Source organism: Pleurodeles waltl, chromosome 9 (assembly GCF_031143425.1).
Source record: "Pleurodeles waltl isolate 20211129_DDA chromosome 9, aPleWal1.hap1.20221129, whole genome shotgun sequence".
Lineage (NCBI taxonomy): Eukaryota > Metazoa > Chordata > Amphibia > Caudata > Salamandridae > Pleurodeles > Pleurodeles waltl.
In genome coordinates this window covers 1097428953-1097449655 of record NC_090448.1, presented here as the reverse complement: position 1 = coordinate 1097449655, position 20703 = coordinate 1097428953, and the positions used below count along the sequence as shown (strand labels likewise).

At 48.2% G+C, this 20703-nt stretch overlaps 1 protein-coding gene across 1 annotated transcript in view; it reads left to right on the top strand.

The window, feature by feature from the left end:
* Nucleotides 1-20703, top strand: part of RTF1 (RTF1 homolog, Paf1/RNA polymerase II complex component) — a 306552-nt gene that overhangs the window by 203378 nt on the left and 82471 nt on the right. The window contains 1 exon segment of the mRNA XM_069208792.1: nucleotides 5380-5437. Coding sequence (XP_069064893.1) covers nucleotides 5380-5437 — 58 coding nt within the window.

Sequence of the window (20703 nt, the reverse complement as noted above, 5' to 3'; positions counted from 1 at the left end):
AGGGCCACTTCCTGTGGGGAAGTGAGCATAACCCTGTCGCAGAGTTCCTATTTCTGTCAAAACCAAGATGGCAGATTTCTAAATGTGGTGTCCACATCAGGCAACTCACCTTGGGGATGGGACTGACCTGAGGGGTGGACACACCTCTCTGAATTTCCTGCCTGTAGTGATGCCAAATGGAGGGAGGTTGGCATCTCTCCTTTGTCTGAATTCAGATCTGCATACCAAGGCTGGTAGGATTATTTGAAGCCCCCTGCCTTGAAATGCAGATTCACAGTTCATCTTGTTTGTTGGGGTGTGTAAACCCCTCGCCCAGAGCAGACTTTGTTTCTGACAGCAAAGGCTCTCCCCTAGGGGACCAGAATCTTGTCTGGTGGTGGCAGGCTGGCTAAGACTAGTCAGTCCCCCACATGGGTAGTTGGTAGGTTTTCAGGGGGCACCTCTAAGGTGCCCTCTGGGTGCAGTTATTAATAAATCCATCACTGGTATCATTGATGATGTATACATATGAGAAGTTTGAAACCAAACGTTCCTATTTTCAGTGAAGCATTCATGTACCTGGGCAACTCTTAGTGACCAGTGTCCAGCAAATGGGCATATCTGCTCTTGTGGATATGCCCTCACATGCAATATAATGCACCCTGCCTTAGGGCTTTAAGGTCTACTGTAGGGGTGACTTACATATATTGCATCTAGTGTTTAGGGGCATGTTGTGTTTTCATTATTAGCTGCACCAATACTTGCAGCCTGCAGTGGCAGTCTGCATATGCTAGGTGAGGGTTCCCCGACGGTGGGGCAATACATGCAGCCCTTTGGGGACCTTCTTTGATAGCCATGCCCTGGGCCCCAGGGGAACCATTTACTAGGGACTTAGAGGTAAGTGGGGGGGGGGCAAGTGTATTGCAAGCTGGGGAACAATTGTATTGTTTTAGGTATAGAGATCTGGCACTGGGAACACTGGCTGGCAGGAACCCAGTGCACTTTCAGTAAAAATTGCATTGAATACCAGGCAAAAAGTGGGAGTGACCGTTTCAAAAAGGGACACTTTCCTGCAGGGCACACTTGGTCCTCAACAATAGAGTATATACCCACATAGAGGTCACTGAGGACCTCTTAGTCTCATTCCGCCGCATTTGCCATGTGTGTGTGGTTAAGGTATTAATTTGGGAGGATGCATTCGTAGATGACCCACTTTTTCTTTTCATTCCCTCGACCACTTTAAGTGGGAGGTTCATATGTGCTGATATTTACAAGTGTGCCTTCTGCAGGATTGTGTGGATAAATAGTGTACTCAGGTGAGTGACCTTGGCAAGCTCAGGTTTTTGTATTACCTGACTTGAATCAGTCTTCACTGGTAGAACAAGCACAATTTACTGCTGGGTAGATCTTCTGCAGGTGCTTGACTGTGACCTTTACAGCAGATGCATCCCTGATGGGCTGAGGATCAACAGGGTATTCTTAACAATTCAAGGCAAGTGGACTGAAAAGGTACCCCAACAACATGTTATTTTTCATGACCTTAAAGTATTGTTTAAGCCTTCCATAAGTTATTGTAAACAAAGTATTAATATTTTGGATTCAGATTTATTTGGATTTGGATTCAGTTGTTGAGGATGGTACAACAGATCTGGTATTTGGTGTACAGCTAAAACATCCATTTTCTGGTAAATAATTTCCTACTGGTGGGCAACAATTGTTTGACACGGAGATCCAAAATCAAAAGGAGACACACAAATGGCAGACCAATAGAAGTGTTCTTTACTGATTATTTTACAAGTGGGTGAATACTATACGTAACCATGTTTGGAGCAAGTAGGAAAAGAAAATGCTAATGTACCCCTCCAGGTATCATGTGCATCAGTCACTCTGCAAATAGGTTGTGTAATGTTATTTGCTTACATCTTTGCTCCTCTTCTACTAGTTCTGTAAGTCATAAGCAAGTACCCTAATGACATTTATCCAATCTATTGGTAACACCTGAGTTAATAAGCCGCCTCAAAAGCAGAGTATATTTTCAGCTTGTTACCTCTTTTCTACTGTTTATTGATATTGGAGAAGACCCCATGATGGAGAAGTGGAAGTTACTAGTTTCCAATCATAGATGTCATTTAAGCTCTTTCTCCTGTAGAGAACTAAACAAGTAGATGGATTGCTTCCTTGTATGATGAACATGTCATAAGGGCTTTTCAGGCTTTTTATTCTTGTAGGAAGTTGGCTCTGTGCATACTATTCCTTACTTTGAAATAGTACATACAGAGTCCAAGGGTTCCCCTTAGAGGTAAGATAGTGGCAAAAGAGATAATACTAATGCTCTATTTTGTGGTAGTGTGGTCGAGCAGTAGGCTTATCAAAGGAGTAGTGTTAAGCATTTGTTGTACATACACACAGGCAATAAATGAGGAACACACACTCAGAGACAAATCCAGCCAATAGGTTTTGTTATAGAAAAATATATTTTCTTAGTTTATTTTAAGAACCACAGGTTCAAATTCTACATGTAATATCTCATTTGAAAGGTATTGTAGGTAAGTACTTTAGGAACTTTGAATCATTACATTAGCATGTATACTTTTTACATAAAACACAAATAGCTGTTTTAAAAGTGGACACAGTGCAATTTTCACAGTTCCTGGGGGAGGTAAAGTAATGTTAGTTTTAACAGGTAAGTAAGTCACTTACAGGTTTCAGTTTTGGGTCCAAGGTAGCCCACCGTTGGGGGTTCAGAGCAACCCCAAAGTTATCACACCAGCAGCTCAGGGCCGGTCAGGTGCAAAGGTCAAAGAGGTGCCCAAAACACATAGGCTTCAATGGAGAGAAGGGGGTGCCCCGGTTCCAGTCTGCCAGCAGGTAAGTACCCGCGTCTTCGGAGGGCAGACCAGGGGGGTTTTGTAGGGCACCGGGGGGGACACAAGTCAGCACAAAAAAGTACACCCTCAGCAGCGCGGGGGCGGCCGGGTGCAGTGTGCAAACATGCGTCGGGTTTTCAATGGTTTTCAATGAGAGACCAAGGGGTCTCTTCAGCGGTGCAGGCAGGCAAGGGGGGGGGGCTCCTCGGGGTAGCCACCACCTGGGCAAGGGAGAGGTCACTCCTGCACAGAAGTTCCGTTCCTTCAGGTGCTGGGGGCTGCGGGTGCAGGGTCTTTTCCAGCCGTCGGGACTTTAGGTTCAGGCAGTCGCGGTCAGGGGGAGCCTCTGGATTCCCTCTGCAGGCGTCGCTGTGGGGGCTCAGGGGGGACAACTTTGGTTACTCACGGACTCGGAGTCGCCGGAGGGTCCTCCCTGTGGTGTTGGTTCTCCACCAGTCGAGTCGGGGTCGCCGGGTGCAGTGTTGCAAGTCTCACGCTTCTTGCGGGGTGTTGCAGGGGTCTTTAAATCTGCTCCTTGAAACAAAGTTGCAGTTCTTTTGGAGCAGTGCCGCTGTCCTCGGGAGTTTCTTGTCTTTCTTGAAGCAGGGCAGTCCTCCGAGGATTCAGAGGTCGCTGGTCCCTTGGAAAGCGTCGCTGGAGCAGGTTTCTTTGGAAGGCAGGAGACAGGCCGGTAAGTCTGGGGCCAAAGCAGTTGGTGTCTTCTGTTCTTCCTCTGCAGGGGTTCTTCAGCTCAGCAGTCCTCTTCTTCTTGTAGTTTCAGGAATCTAAATTCTTAGGTTCAGGGGAGCCCTTAAATACAAAATTTAAGGGCGTGTTTAGGTCTGGGGGGGTTAGTAGCCAATGGCTACTAGCCCTGAGGGTGGGTACACCCTCTTTGTGCCTTCTTCCAAGGGGAGGGGGTCGCATTCCTATCCCTATTGGGGGAATCCTCCTTCTACAAGATGGAGGATTTCTAAAAGTCAGTCACCTCAGCTCAGGACACCTTAGGGGCTGTCCTGACTGGCCAGTGACTCCTCCTTGTTTTTCTCATTATCTCTCCTGGACTTGCCGCCAAAAGTGGGGGCTGTGTCCAGGGGGCGGGCATCTCCACTAGCTGGAGTGCCCTGGGGCATTGTAACACGAAGCTTGAGCCTTTGAAGCTCACTGCTAGGTGTTACAGTTCCTGCAGGGGGGAGGTGTGAAGCACCTCCACCCAGAGCAGGCTTTGTTTCTGTCCTCAGAGAGCACAAAGGCTCTCACCGCATGAGGTCAGACACTCGTCTCTCAGCAGCAGGCTGGCACAGACCAGTCAGTCCTGCACTGAACAATTGGGTAAAATACAGGGGGTATCTCTAAGATGCCCTCTGTGTGCATTTTTTAATAAATCCAACACTGGCATCAGTGTGGGTTTATTATTCTGAGAAGTTTGATACCAAACTTCCCAGTATTCAGTGTAGCCATTATGGAGCTGTGGAGTTCGTTTTTGACAGACTCCCAGACCATATACTCTTATGGCTACCCTGCACTTACCATGTCTAAGGTTTTGCTTAGACACTGTAGGGGCATAGTGCTCATGCACTGGTGCCCTCACCTATGGTATAGTGCACCCTGCCTTAGGGCTGTAAGGCCTACTAGAGGGGTGACTTATCTATACTGCATAGGCAGTGTGAGGTTGGCATGGCACCCTGAGGGGAGTGCCATGTCGACTTACTCGTTTTCTTCTCATCAGCACACACAAGCTGGCAAGCAGTGTGTCTGTGCTGAGTGAGGGGTCCCCAGGGTGGCATAAGATATGCTGCAGCCCTTAGAGACCTTCCCTGGCATCAGGGCCCTTGGTACCAGGGGTACCAGTTACAAGGGACTTACCTGGATGCCAGGGTGTGCCAATTGTGGAATCAAAAGCACATTTTAGGTGAAAGAACACTGGTGCTGGGGCCTGGTTAGCAGGGTCCCAGCACACTTCTCAGTCAAGTCAGCATCAGTATCAGGCAAAAAGTGGGGGGTAACTGCAACAGGGAGATATTTCTTTACAATTCTGCACTGACTAACTCCCATTTAGCCATATTTGTGAGGACCCAGCAAAGACCAGTTTTGATGGGAGATTGTAAGGGGGCTTTCCAGCTTTTGCTCGACAGTTAGGCTATAGTCAGGACACAGACTTCTTAATTGTGAGTTATGGATTAGTAGGAAGCATGGAGGCAGAATATGAAACATAAAGCGCTTACATTTTTTAGCCCTGCGGAATAAATAAACTTTTACTTAAGTTGACATCAACTTAGTTTTGAAATGTTAAAATGTAAAAGCTTCAGGTACTTGTACATTTAAGGGGTTACTTTTTTGTATTATTTTGAATTAGTCAATTTGCCTGTTTGACCAGACTACATCAGAAACATCTCATCCATTGAGCATAGTGCGACAGTGTTTATACTCCAACCAAGAAAAAGGTTTACATTCGTAATTGAAAAAGAGCATCCTTCTTGCAACTGTCTTCCTGTCTGCTCCTTTTTCACTGAGTTTATTTTTCCTTCCACAGTTACATAAATCAGAGGAATCGGTCATGGAATATTAAAGAGTCTGAAAAGGCATTGGTGGTAAGTGCTGATTTGAAGATTGCTATATGTTGATATTTTCTTCAATATGACATAAAACTGAGAAAAATTAGTGTAGGGGTCTGAATCGTTTCATCTTTTGTCTGCTACTAATGTCTCTTTATCAAATCGTAAAACATCTTGATAAGATAACCAATAATTAGTCCAGCTTTGTATTTGGTTTCCATGGCTAATTTAGAATGGTCAGACCATCTCACTTAATTCAACGTCAGAGTGGATATTAATAGTTTCTTTTGAATATATGACTTTTTAATGAATGCTTTTGCCCTGCTGGCATTACAATGTTTGCAATGTGTTGTAACCCACACAGGACTTAAACACTCATGCCTTACTGTGCAGTGGTATCGACTGATATTCTCAGACAGAGTCCACCAAACTCACTTTTCTTTTTTAAAGTATGTGTTTTAAATGTATATTTAGTTTTTGATTTGTGGGCTGAGATTTTCTTCCCCTTTCAAATAAGTGTGTTCTCTCTCGTTCTCCCCCCATGTCCCCAATAATTTTTTTTCCACCAGCAGGTTCAAACGTGCACAGAGTAGGCTCCGAGTTTTGGCATGCTGTGTATGTAATTGTCAGATCATTTTGGTGTCATTGCCTTATTATTCGGTTTCCAGTTTCCATCTTCAGCAACAAATGTCAAACTTTCACTTTGCAGTCGTTCTCCATTACACTCTGGGTCTTGAAATCTTTTTCTGTGTGATTTCACTGCAGAGGATGAGCATGAGCAATGGATTGTTCTCCTTTCCAATAGTACTCTCACACACTAAGTACCTGTGAAGTGATCAACACCAGGTCCGCAATCTCTGTCTCTCTCCAAGCCATGACAATGCAAGCTCTCAGCATGCCAGGCATTCAGATTGAAGAATACCTTTTGACACCAAAGGGAGTGTCAGTGGGCATGCAACATGCAGTGAGAAGACATGTTTGAGACCCCAGACACCTTCAGGTAGGAGGAAGAGATTGCCTATGATCACAAGAAAGAAGACCCAGGATCTTCAGGGCTCCATTCCTGACTAAGAGCAGTCAGACCACTCCAGTATGTCTGAAGAGGAGAAAAAGGCAGCTCCAGGGTTAGAAGTCTGGCTTGCGTATAAAAGTCACTCTAGGAACTGAGTACAGCTCATTAAAAAACGTCATACTTTTTAGAAGCCAGCTCAGTCGGCTCCGAAAGTCTCCTCCACTCTGAAAATCAAATTGGAGACAAAATACTAGCCTGTGCCCAAACAGACTTTGACGTCCAAGTTGAGATCAGTTCCTAAACCTGAGGCGCCTCCAAAATCTCATCAGAAGGGGGCAAAAGGACCCTGGACCACACAAGCTTTCAACCAACCACTCAGGGGAGGGAAACAAAGACCCTAAACTTTATAACATTCAAAATTAGTGGAGACATTTGTATTGTCTGAGAGGTCAATTCAGTTTATAAGGTAGCTGCATGGTCAGCGCTACACTCATTCACTAAGCACTGTTGTGTGGACTTATTAGCTTGCCAACAAGTGTTAATTGGTCAGGCAGTACTGAGAGCAACACTATTTTACACATCTGCATCATCCATACATTAACCACAGCAACTGAGAGGATCTTTCATAGATTCAGATTCACATTCATAAATCATTCCCAGTAGTCAAGATGGGAATTTGAGGGTATCATTTTAATTTAAGCTATAACCGCTGTTGCTTATGAACCTAGACGCATCATTTTAAAAAGAACCAAACTCCAACCAACCAGACTAATGACCACACCATGACAGGCCAACATCATTCATATTTTTACCACACGTCTTGTGTGAAGGTCTCTTTGAAATCTGCTCCTTGAAATCTCATAAGATGGGTTCATTTTCAGAATACTTTCAGATTTGGGAAAAGCTATGTTCGGTGGCATGTGTAGCTGCAAATACACATGCTGTGCATAGTCCGCCGTGTGGTGTTGGGCTCGGAGTGTTACAAGTTGTTTTTCTTCGGAGAAGTCTTTTTTCGAGTCACGTGACCGAGGGACTCCTCCTACTTTGGTTCCATTGCGCATGGGCGTCGACTCCATCTTAGATTGTTTTTTTTCCGCCATCGGGTTCGGACGTGTTCCTTTTCGCTCCGTGTTTCGGGTCGGAAAGTTAGTCAGAATCTCGGGAAAATACGTCGGTATTGTTTCGTTCGGTATTGGGTTAGATTAGAATCGACACCGAATCTTGAAGAGCTCCGGTAGCCCTTCGGGGTATTTTCGATCCCCCGTCGGGGCCTGGTCGGCACGACCGCGTGCAACATCGAGACTGATGGAACGGACCCTATTCCGATTCTGTCCTAAATGCCACAATAAATATCCCTATACGGACCAACATTTGGTCTGCAACTTGTGCCTGTCCCCCGAGCACAAGGAGGAAACGTGTGAGGCCTGTCGCGCGTTTCGGTCGAGAAAAACACTCAGAGACCGAAGAGCCAGGAGGTTGCAGATGGCGTCCACGCCGACAGGACATCAAAGGTTCGAGGAGGAGGAAGAGGAAGAAACTTTCTCCATCCACGAGTCGGATTCCGAAGAATTCGACGTCGAAGAGCAACCAACCGTGAGTAAGACGTCGAAGCAAAAATCACACGAAAAGACAGACAAAGCCCAGGGGACGCCACTGCCAACAGGCCATGGCTTAACCTATAAAGTAGGTGACCGTCCATCGGCACCGAAAAAGGGCGAGCCGGTGCCGAGGTCGTCCGACTCAGGTCGAGACACAGGCACTCAGCAATCTCGGGACCGAGAGAGTGGTGCAGAAAAGGGTCGACACCGAGATAGCGGCACCGAAGCTGCTCGGCACAGAGACAGCGCCACCGAAGCTGCTCGGCACAGAGATAGCGGCACCGAAGATGGTCGGCACAGAGAGGGCACGACACCGAAAAAGAGAAAAATCTCGTCGGAGCCGAAAAAGACTAAAGACACGGTTTCGGTGCTAAAACACCCAGCAAGCGAACCGAAAACCAGTTCCTACTCAGAGGAACAATCACTGTCCTCCCAACTAAAAAGACACAGATTTGAGGAGGAATTACAAACAACAGAAGTAGATCACACGCAAAAGCGTATCTTTATCCAAGAGGGTACAGGGAAGATCAGCACTCTTCCCCCAATCAGGAGGAAAAGGAAACTTGACTTCCAGCAACAAGACAAGCAACCACAAGCAAAGGTGGCAAAGAAGGTAAATCCACCGTCAACTCATGTATCACCGGCAGAGACTCCACCACAATCACCGGCTCATACCACCATGAGCCAAGATGATCAGGATGCATGGGACCTCTATGACGCTCCGGTATCGGACAATAGCCCAGAGTCGTACCCAACTAAACCCTCACCACCTGAGGACAGTACAGCATATGCACAGGTGGTAGTTAGGGCAGCCGAATTTCATAATGTATCGCTACATTCTGAGCCTATCGAGGATGACTTCCTCTTTAACACCCTGTCCTCCACCCATAGCCATTATCAAAGCCTTCCTATGCTCCCAGGAATGCTAAGGCACGCTAAACAGATTTTTAAGGAGCCAGTTAAATGCAGAGCAATAACTCCAAGGGTGGAGAAAAAATACAAGGCACCACCCACAGACCCTGGTTTTATTACGTCACAACTGACACCAGATTCAGTAGTCGTAGGAGCAGCTCGTAAAAGAGCCAACTCGCAAACATCAGGCGACGCACCACCTCCAGATAAGGAGAGCCGCAAGTTTGATGCAGCTGGGAAAAGGGTTTGTAAGGAAATGCCTCCTTGGCATGGTTGCCCCCTGACTTTTTGCCTTTGCTGATGCTATGTTTACAATTGAAAGTGTGCTGAGGCCTGCTAACCAGGCCCCAGCACCAGTGTTCTTTCCCTAACCTGTACTTTTGTATCCACAATTGGCAGACCCTGGCATCCAGATAAGTCCCTTGTAACTGGTACTTCTAGTACCAAGGGCCCTGATGCCAAGGAAGGTCTCTAAGGGATGCAGCATGTCTTATGCCACCCTGGAGACCTCTCACTCAGCACAGACACACTGCTTGCCAGCTTGTGTGTGCTAGTGAGGACAAAACGAGTAAGTCGACATGGCACTCCCCTCAGGGTGCCATGCCAGCCTCTCACTGCCTATGCAGTATAGGTAAGACACCCCTCTAGCAGGCCTTACAGCCCTAAGGCAGGGTGCACTATACCATAGGTGAGGGTACCAGTGCATGAGCATGGTACCCCTACAGTGTCTAAACAAAACCTTAGACATTGTGAGTGCAGGGTAGCCATAAGAGTATATGGTCTGGGAGTCTGTCAAACACGAACTCCACAGCACCATAATGGCTACACTGAAAACTGGGAAGTTTGGTATCAAACTTCTCAGCACAATAAATGCACACTGATGCCAGTGTACATTTTATTGTAAAATACACCACAGAGGGCACCTTAGAGGTGCCCCCTGAAACTTAACCGACTGTCTGTGTAGGCTGACTAGTTCCAGCAGCCTGCCACACCAGAGACATGTTGCTGGCCCCATGGGGAGAGTGCCTTTGTCACTCTGAGGCCAGTAACAAAGCCTGCACTGGGTGGAGATGCTAACACCTCCCCCAGGCAGGAGCTGTGACACCTGGCGGTGAGCCTCAAAGGCTCACCCCTTTGTCACAGCCCAGCAGGGCACTCCAGCTTAGTGGAGTTGCCCGCCCCCTCCGGCCACGGCCCCCACTTTTGGCGGCAAGGCTGGAGGGAACAAAGAAAGCAACAAGGAGGAGTCACTGGCCAGTCAGGACAGCCCCTAAGGTGTCCTGAGCTGAGGTGACTCTGACTTTTAGAAATCCTCCATCTTGCAGATGGAGGATTCCCCCAATAGGGTTAGGATTGTGACCCCCTCCCCTTGGGAGGAGGCACAAAGAGGGTGTACCCACCCTCAGGGCTAGTAGCCATTGGCTACTAACCCCCCAGACCTAAACACGCCCTTAAATTTAGTATTTAAGGGCTACCCTGAACCCTAGAAAATTAGATTCCTGCAACTACAAGAAGAAGGACTGCCTAGCTGAAAACCCCTGCAGAGGAAGACCAGAAGACGACTACTGCCTTGGCTCCAGAAACTCACCGGCCTGTCTCCTGCCTTCCAAAGATCCTGCTCCAGCGACGCCTTCCAAAGGGACCAGCGACCTCGACATCCTCTGAGGACTGCCCCTGCTTCGAAAAGACAAGAAACTCCCGAGGACAGCGGACCTGCTCCAAGAAAGGCTGCAACTTTGTTTCCAGCAGCTTTAAAGAACCCTGCAAGCTCCCCGCAAAAGGCGTGAGACTTGCAACACTGCACCCGGCGACCCCGACTCGGCTGGTGGCGATCCAACACCTCAGGAGGGACCCCAGGACTACTCTAAGACTGTGAGTACAAAAACCTGTCCCCCCTGAGCCCCCACAGCGCCGCCTGCAGAGGGAATCCCGAGGCTTCCCCTGACCGCGACTCTTTGAATCCTAAGTCCCGACACCTGGGAGAGACCCTGCACCCGCAGCCCCCAGGACCTGAAGGACCGGACTTTCACTGGAGGAGTGACCCCCAGGAGTCCCTCTCCCTTGCCCAAGTGGAGGTTTCCCCGAGGAACCCCCCCCTTGCCTGCCTGCAGCGCTGAAGAGATCCCTAGATCTCCCATTGACTTCCATTACAAACCCGACGCTTGTTTCTACACTGCACCCGGCCGCCCCCGCGCTGCTGAGGGTGAAATTTCTGTGTGGACTTGTGTCCCCCCCGGTGCCCTACAAAACCCCCCTGGTCTGCCCTCCAAAGACGCGGGTACTTACCTGCAAGCAGACCGGAACCGGGGCACCCCCTTCTCTCCATTCTAGCCTATGTGTTTTGGGCACCACTTTGAACTCTGCACCTGACCGGCCCTGAGCTGCTGGTGTGGTGACTTTGGGGTTGCTCTGAACCCCCAACGGTGGGCTACCTTGGACCAAGAACTGAACCCTGTAAGTGTCTTACTTACCTGGTAAAACTAACAAATACTTACCTCCCCTAGGAACTGTGAAAATTGCACTAAGTGTCCACTTTTAAAACAGCTATTTGTGAATAACTTGAAAAGTATACATGCAATTTTGATGATTTGAAGTTCCTAAAGTACTTACCTGCAATACCTTTCGAATGAGCTATTACATGTAGAATTTGAACCTGTGGTTCTTAAAATAAACTAAGAAAAGATATTTTTCTATATAAAAACCTATTGGCTGGATTTGTCTCTGAGTGTGTGTACCTCATTTATTGTCTATGTGTATGTACAACAAATGCTTAACACTACTCCTTGGATAAGCCTACTGCTCGACCACACTACCACAAAATAGAGCATTAGTATTATCTACTTTTTACCACTATTTTACCTCTAAGGGGAACCCTTGGACTCTGTGCATGCTATTCCTTACTTTGAAATAGCACATACAGAGCCAACTTCCTACATTGGTGGATCAGCGGTGGGGTACAAGACTTTGCATTTGCTGGACTACTCAGCCAATACCTGATCACACGACAAATTCCAAAATTGTCATTAGAAATTGATTTTTGCAATTTGAAAAGTTTTCTAAATTCTTAAAAGACCTGCTAGGGCCTTGTGTTAGATCCTGTTTAGCATTTCTTTTAGAGTTTAAAAGTTTGTAAAAGTTTGAATTAGATTCTAGAACCAGTTTTAGTTTCTTAAAAAGTATTCCAACTTTTAGAAGCATAATGTCTAGCACAGATGTGAATGTGGTGGAACTCGACACCACACCTTACCTCCATCTACAGATGAGAGAGCTAAGGTCACTCTGTAAACTAAAGAAAATAGCAATGGGCCCCAAACCTACCAAAGTACAGCTCCAGGAGCTTTTGGCAGAGTTTGAAAAGGCCAACCCCTCTGAGGATGGCAACTCAGAGGATGAAGATAGTGACTTGGAGGGAAATTCCCCCCCTCCAGTCCTACTTAGGGAGAGCAGGGCTTCTCAAGCCCTGACTCCACAAATAATAGTCAGAGATGCTGGTTCCCTCACAGGAGGGACCAACAACTCTGAAATCACTGAGGATAACTCCAGTGAAGAGGACATCCAGTTAGCCAGGATGGCCAAAAGATTGGCTTTGGAAAGACAGATCCTAGCCATAGAGAGGGAAAGACAAGAGATGGGCCTAGGACCCATCAATGGTGGCAGCAACATAAATAGGGTCAGAGATTCTCCTGACATGTTGAAAATCCCCAAAGGGATTGTAACTAAATATGAAGATGGTGATGACATCACCAAATGGTTCACAGCTTTTGAGAGGGCTTGTGTAACCAGAAAAGTGAACAGATCTCACTGGGGTGCTCTCCTTTGGGAAATGTTCACAGGAAAGTGTAGGGATAGACTCCTCACACTCTCTGGACAAGATGCAGAATCTTATGACCTCATGAAGGGTACCCTGATTGAGGGCTTTGGATTCTCCACTGAGGAGTACAGGATTAGGTTCAGGGGGGCTCAAAAATCCTCGAGCCAGACCTGGGTTGACTTTGTTGACTACTCAGTGAAAACACTAGATGGTTGGATTCAAGGCAGTGGTGTAAGTAATTATGATGGGCTGTACAATTTATTTGTGAAGGAACACCTGTTAAGTAATTGTTTCAATGATAAACTGCATCAGCATCTGGTAGACCTAGGACCAATTTCTCCCCAAGAATTGGGAAAGAAGGCGGACCATTGGGTCAAGACAAGGGTGTCCAAGACTTCAACAGGGGGTGACCAAAAGAAAGGGGTCACAAAGACTCCCCAGCAGAAGGGTGATGAGACAACCAAAACTAAAAATAGTAAAGAGTCTTCTACAGGCCCCCAAAAACCTGCACAGGAGGGTGGGCCCAGAGCCTCTTCACAAAACAATGGGTACAAGGGTAAAAACTTTGATCCCAAAAAGGCCTGGTGTCATAGCTGTAAACAGCATGGACACCAAACTGGAGACAAGGCCTGTCCCAAGAAAGGTTCCACTCCAAACTCCCATCCAGGTAACACTGGTATGGCTAGTCTCCAAGTGGGATCAACAGTGTGCCCAGAGCAAATCAGGGTCCACACTGAAGCTACTCTAGTTTCTGAGGGTGGGGTGGATTTAGCCACACTAGCTGTCTGGCCGCCTAACATGCAAAAATACAGACAGCAACTCTTAATTAATGGGACTAGAATAGAGGGCCTGAGGGATACAGGTGCCAGTGTCACCATGGTGACAGAGAAACTGGTTTCCCCTGGCCAATACCTGACTGGAAAAACTTACACAGTCACCAACGCTGACAATCAGAGAAAAGTACATCCCATGGCAATGGTTACTTTAGAATGGGGAGGGGTCAATGGCCTGAAACAGGTGGTGGTCTCCTCAAATATCCCAGTGGACTGTCTGCTTGGAAATGACCTGGAGTCCTCAGCATGGGCTGAGGTAGAGCTAAAAACCCATGCAGCAATGCTGGGTATCCCTGAACTGGTGTGTGTGAAAACAAGAGCACAATGCAAGGCACAGGGTGAAAAAGTAGAGCTGGAGTCTGGAAAAATGGCCCAGCCTACCAAGAGAACAGGAAAGTCAGTTGGGAAACCAACTGCAACACAGCAAAAGAAAGGGAACCTCTCTTCTCAGGAAGAAGTTCTGCCCTCTGAGGGAACTGAGCCTTTGGAGCTTGAACCTTATCAGGTTGAGCTCTTAGGCCCAGGGGGACCCTCAAGGGAGGAGCTGTGTAAGGGACAAGAAACCTGTCCCTCTCTTGAAGGCCTTAGGCAGCAAGCTGCTGAAGAGTCCAAAGGCAAGAAAAATGGGACACATAGGGTCTATTGGGAAGATGGGCTCCTGTACACTGAGGCCAGAGACCCCAAACCTGGTGCCACTAGGAGAGTGGTAGTGCCTCAGCTGTTCAGAGAGTTCATCCTAACATTGGCCCATGACATTCCCCTTGCTGGACATTTGGGACAAACCAAGACGTGGGAGAGGTTAGTCAACCACTTCTACTGGCCCAATATGTCCAACATGGTTAAGGAGTTTTGCCTCTCCTGCCCCACCTGTCAAGCCAGTGGTAAGACAGGTGGGCATCCAAAGGCCCCCCTCATTCCACTTCCTGTGGTGGGGGTGCCCTTTGAAAGAGTGGGTGTGGACATAGTTGGTCCACTGGAACCTCCCACAGCCTCAGGAAATATGTATATCCTGGTAGTAGTGGATCATGCTACCAGGTATCCTGAAGCTATTCCCCTTAGGTCGACTACTGCCCCTGCAGTAGCCAAGGCCCTCATTGGTATCTTTACCAGAGTGGGTTTCCCTAAGGAGGTGGTGTCTGACAGAGGTACCAACTTCATGTCAGCATACCTAAAGCACATGTGGAATGAGTGTGGAGTGACTTATAAATTCACTACACCTTACCATCCACAAACTAATGGCTTAGTTGAGAGATTCAACAAGACATTAAAGGGCATGATCATGGGGCTCCCAGAAAAACTCAAAAGGAGATGGGATGTCCTCCTGCCATGTCTGCTTTTCGCTTACAGGGAGGTACCACAGAAGGGAGTAGGGTTCTCACCCTTTGAACTTCTGTTTGGTCATCCTGTAAGGGGACCACTTGCCCTTGTTAAAGAAGGCTGGGAGAGACCTCTCCATGAGCCTAAACAGGACATAGTGGACTATGTACTTGGCCTTCGCTCTAGAATGGCAGAGTACATGGAAAAGGCAACCAAAAACCTTGAGGCCAGCCAACAACTCCAGAAGTTTTGGTATGACCAAAAGGCTGCACTGGTTGAGTTCCAACCAGGGCAGAAAGTCTGGGTTCTGGAGCCTGTGGCTCCCAGGGCACTCCAGGACAAATGGAGTGGCCCTTACCCAGTGCTAGAGAGGAAGAGTCAGGTCACCTACCTGGTGGACCTGGGCACAAGCAGGAGCCCCAAGAGGGTGATCCATGTGAACCGCCTTAAGCTCTTCCATGACAGGGCTGATGTGAATCTGTTGATGGTAACAGATGAGGATCAGGAGGCAGAGAGTGAACCTCTCCCTGACCTTCTGTCATCAGACCCAAAAGATGGCACAGTAGATGGAGTGATCTACTCAGACACCCTCTCTGGCCAACAGCAGGCTGATTGTAGGAGAGTCCTACAACAGTTTCCTGAGCTTTTCTCCCTAACCCCTGGTCAGACACACCTGTGTACCCATGATGTGGACACAGGAGACAGCATGCCTGTCAAGAACAAAATCTTCAGACAGTCTGACCATGTTAAGGAAAGCATCAAGATGGAAGTCCACAAGATGCTGGAATTGGGAGTGATTGAGCGCTCTGACAGCCCCTGGGCTAGCCCAGTGGTCTTAGTCCCCAAACCTCACACCAAAGATGGAAAGAAAGAGATGAGGTTTTGTGTGGACTACAGAGGGCTCAACTCTGTCACCAAGACAGATGCCCATCCAATTCCAAGAGCTGATGAGCTCATTGATAAGTTAGGTGCTGCCAAATTTCTAAGTACCTTTGACTTGACAGCAGGGTACTGGCAAATAAAAATGGCACCTGGAGCAAAAGAAAAGACAGCATTCTCCACACCTGATGGGCATTATCAGTTTACTGTTATGCCCTTTGGTTTAAAGAATGCCCCTGCCACCTTCCAAAGGTTGGTGAATCAAGTCCTTGCTGGCTTGGAGTCCTTTAGCACAGCTTATCTTGATGATATTGCTGTCTTTAGCTCCACCTGGCAGGATCACCTGGTCCACCTGAAGAAGGTTTTGAAGGCTCTGCAATCTGCAGGCCTCTCTATCAAGGCATCCAAATGCCAGATAGGGCAGGGAACTGTGGTTTACTTGGGACACCTTGTAGGTGGAGGCCAAGTTCAGCCACTCCAACCCAAGATCCAGACTATTCTGGACTGGGTAGCTCCAAAAACCCAGACTCAAGTCAGGGCATTCCTTGGCTTGACTGGGTACTACAGGAGGTTTGTGAAGGGATATGGATCCATTGTGGCAGCCCTCACTGAGCTCACCTCCAAGAAAATGCCCAAGAAAGTGAACTGGACTGTGGACTGCCAACAGGCCTTTGACACCCTGAAACAAGCAATGTGCTCAGCACCAGTTCTCAAAGCTCCAGATTATTCTAAGCAGTTCATTGTGCAGACTGATGCCTCTGAACATGGGATAGGGGCAGTTTTGTCCCAAACAAATGATGATGGCCTTGACCAGCCTGTTGCTTTCATTAGCAGGAGGTTACTCCCCAGGGAGCAGCGTTGGAGTGCCATTGAGAGGGAGGCCTTTGCTGTGGTTTGGTCCCTGAAGAAGCTGAGACCATACCTCTTTGGGACTCACTTCCTAGTTCAAACTGACCACAGACCTCTCAAATGGCTGATGCAAATGAAAGGTGAAAATCCTAAACTGTTGAGGTGGTCCATCTCCCTACAGGGAATGGACTTTATAGTGGAACACAGACCTGGGACTGCCCATGCCAATGCAGATGGCCTTTCCAGGTTCTTCCACTTAGAAAATGAAGACTCTCTTGGGAAAGGTTAGTCTCATCCTCTTTCGTTTGGGGGGGGGTTGTGTAAGGAAATGCCTCCTTGGCATGGTTGCCCCCTGACTTTTTGCCTTTGCTGATGCTATGTTTACAATTGAAAGTGTGCTGAGGCCTGCTAACCAGGCCCCAGCACCAGTGTTCTTTCCCTAACCTGTACTTTTGTATCCACAATTGGCAGACCCTGGCATCCAGATAAGTCCCTTGTAACTGGTACTTCTAGTACCAAGGGCCCTGATGCCAAGGAAGGTCTCTAAGGGATGCAGCATGTCTTATGCCACCCTGGAGACCTCTCACTCAGCACAGACACACTGCTTGCCAGCTTGTGTGTGCTAGTGAGGACAAAACGAGTAAGTCGACATGGCACTCCCCTCAGGGTGCCATGCCAGCCTCTCACTGCCTATGCAGTATAGGTAAGACACCCCTCTAGCAGGCCTTACAGCCCTAAGGCAGGGTGCACTATACCATAGGTGAGGGTACCAGTGCATGAGCATGGTACCCCTACAGTGTCTAAACAAAACCTTAGACATTGTGAGTGCAGGGTAGCCATAAGAGTATATGGTCTGGGAGTCTGTCAAACACGAACTCCACAGCACCATAATGGCTACACTGAAAACTGGGAAGTTTGGTATCAAACTTCTCAGCACAATAAATGCACACTGATGCCAGTGTACATTTTATTGTAAAATACACCACAGAGGGCACCTTAGAGGTGCCCCCTGAAACTTAACCGACTGTCTGTGTAGGCTGACTAGTTCCAGCAGCCTGCCACACCAGAGACATGTTGCTGGCCCCATGGGGAGAGTGCCTTTGTCACTCTGAGGCCAGTAACAAAGCCTGCACTGGGTGGAGATGCTAACACCTCCCCCAGGCAGGAGCTGTGACACCTGGCGGTGAGCCTCAAAGGCTCACCCCTTTGTCACAGCCCAGCAGGGCACTCCAGCTTAGTGGAGTTGCCCGCCCCCTCCGGCCACGGCCCCCACTTTTGGCGGCAAGGCTGGAGGGAACAAAGAAAGCAACAAGGAGGAGTCACTGGCCAGTCAGGACAGCCCCTAAGGTGTCCTGAGCTGAGGTGACTCTGACTTTTAGAAATCCTCCATCTTGCAGATGGAGGATTCCCCCAATAGGGTTAGGATTGTGACCCCCTCCCCTTGGGAGGAGGCACAAAGAGGGTGTACCCACCCTCAGGGCTAGTAGCCATTGGCTACTAACCCCCCAGACCTAAACACGCCCTTAAATTTAGTATTTAAGGGCTACCCTGAACCCTAGAAAATTAGATTCCTGCAACTACAAGAAGAAGGACTGCCTAGCTGAAAACCCCTGCAGAGGAAGACCAGAAGACGACTACTGCCTTGGCTCCAGAAACTCACCGGCCTGTCTCCTGCCTTCCAAAGATCCTGCTCCAGCGACGCCTTCCAAAGGGACCAGCGACCTCGACATCCTCTGAGGACTGCCCCTGCTTCGAAAAGACAAGAAACTCCCGAGGACAGCGGACCTGCTCCAAGAAAGGCTGCAACTTTGTTTCCAGCAGCTTTAAAGAACCCTGCAAGCTCCCCGCAAAAGGCGTGAGACTTGCAACACTGCACCCGGCGACCCCGACTCGGCTGGTGGCGATCCAACACCTCAGGAGGGACCCCAGGACTACTCTAAGACTGTGAGTACAAAAACCTGTCCCCCCTGAGCCCCCACAGCGCCGCCTGCAGAGGGAATCCCGAGGCTTCCCCTGACCGCGACTCTTTGAATCCTAAGTCCCGACACCTGGGAGAGACCCTGCACCCGCAGCCCCCAGGACCTGAAGGACCGGACTTTCACTGGAGGAGTGACCCCCAGGAGTCCCTCTCCCTTGCCCAAGTGGAGGTTTCCCCGAGGAACCCCCCCCTTGCCTGCCTGCAGCGCTGAAGAGATCCCTAGATCTCCCATTGACTTCCATTACAAACCCGACGCTTGTTTCTACACTGCACCCGGCCGCCCCCGCGCTGCTGAGGGTGAAATTTCTGTGTGGACTTGTGTCCCCCCCGGTGCCCTACAAAACCCCCCTGGTCTGCCCTCCGAAGACGCGGGTACTTACCTGCAAGCAGACCGGAACCGGGGCACCCCCTTCTCTCCATTCTAGCCTATGTGTTTTGGGCACCACTTTGAACTCTGCACCTGACCGGCCCTGAGCTGCTGGTGTGGTGACTTTGGGGTTGCTCTGAACCCCCAACGGTGGGCTACCTTGGACCAAGAACTGAACCCTGTAAGTGTCTTACTTACCTGGTAAAACTAACAAATACTTACCTCCCCTAGGAACTGTGAAAATTGCACTAAGTGTCCACTTTTAAAACAGCTATTTGTGAATAACTTGAAAAGTATACATGCAATTTTGATGATTTGAAGTTCCTAAAGTACTTACCTGCAATACCTTTCGAATGAGCTATTACATGTAGAATTTGAACCTGTGGTTCTTAAAATAAACTAAGAAAAGATATTTTTCTATATAAAAACCTATTGGCTGGATTTGTCTCTGAGTGTGTGTACCTCATTTATTGTCTATGTGTATGTACAACAAATGCTTAACACTACTCCTTGGATAAGCCTACTGCTCGACCACACTACCACAAAATAGAGCATTAGTATTATCTACTTTTTACCACTATTTTACCTCTAAGGGGAACCCTTGGACTCTGTGCATGCTATTCCTTACTTTGAAATAGCACATACAGAGCCAACTTCCTACAGGGTTGCAGCACAAGCTGCAAACCAGTGGCGCATCGCCAACTCTCGAGCACTCCTAGCGCGCTACGACAGGGCCCATTGGGACGAGATGCAGCATCTCATCCAGCACCTCCCCAAAGAATTCCAGAAACGAGCGCAACGAGTGGTTGAGGAGGGACAAAATATCTCCAACAACCAGATTCGTTCTTCTATGGATGCAGCAGATACAGCAGCAAGAACAATAAATACTGCTGTTATGATAAGGAGGCACGCATGGCTGCGCACCTCTGGCTTCAAACCTGAGATACAGCAGGCAGTGCTCAACATGCCGTTTAATGAACAACAATTGTTTGGGCCGGAAGTGGACACTGCAATTGAAAAATTAAAGAAGGACACGGACACAGCCAAAGCCATGGGCGCACTCTATTCCCCGCAGGGCAGAGGCACATTTGGCACATTTCGCAAAACAACTTTCAGAGGGGGGTTTTGGGGTCAAGCCACAGAGGCCAGCACCTCACAAACAAGACCACCTACCTACCAGGGACAATATCAAAGGGGAGGCTTTCGAGGCCAATACAGAGGGGGCCAATTCCCAAGAAACCGGGGAAAATTTCAAGGTCCCAAAACCCCTCAAAATAAACAGTGACTCACAAGTCACACAACCCCTTCACACAACACCAGTGGGGGGAAGACTAAGCCAATTCTACAAATCTTGGGAGGAAATAACAACAGACACTTGGGTCTTAGCAATTATCCAACATGGTTATTGCATAGAATTTCGCCAACTCCCTCCAAACGTCCCACCAAAAACACACAATATGTCAAAACAGCATATAGACCTTCTAGGACTAGAAGTTCAAGCATTACTGCAAAAAGACGCAGTAGAATTAGTACCAAGTCCACAAAAGAACACAGGAGTTTACTCACTGTACTTTCTAATACCAAAGAAGGACAAAACTCTGAGACCAATATTAGATCTCAGAACACTAAACACCTACATCAAATCAGACCACTTTCACATGGTCACGCTACAAGACGTAATACCACTGCTGAAACAGCAAGACTACATGACAACGTTAGATCTAAAAGACGCGTATTTCCATATAC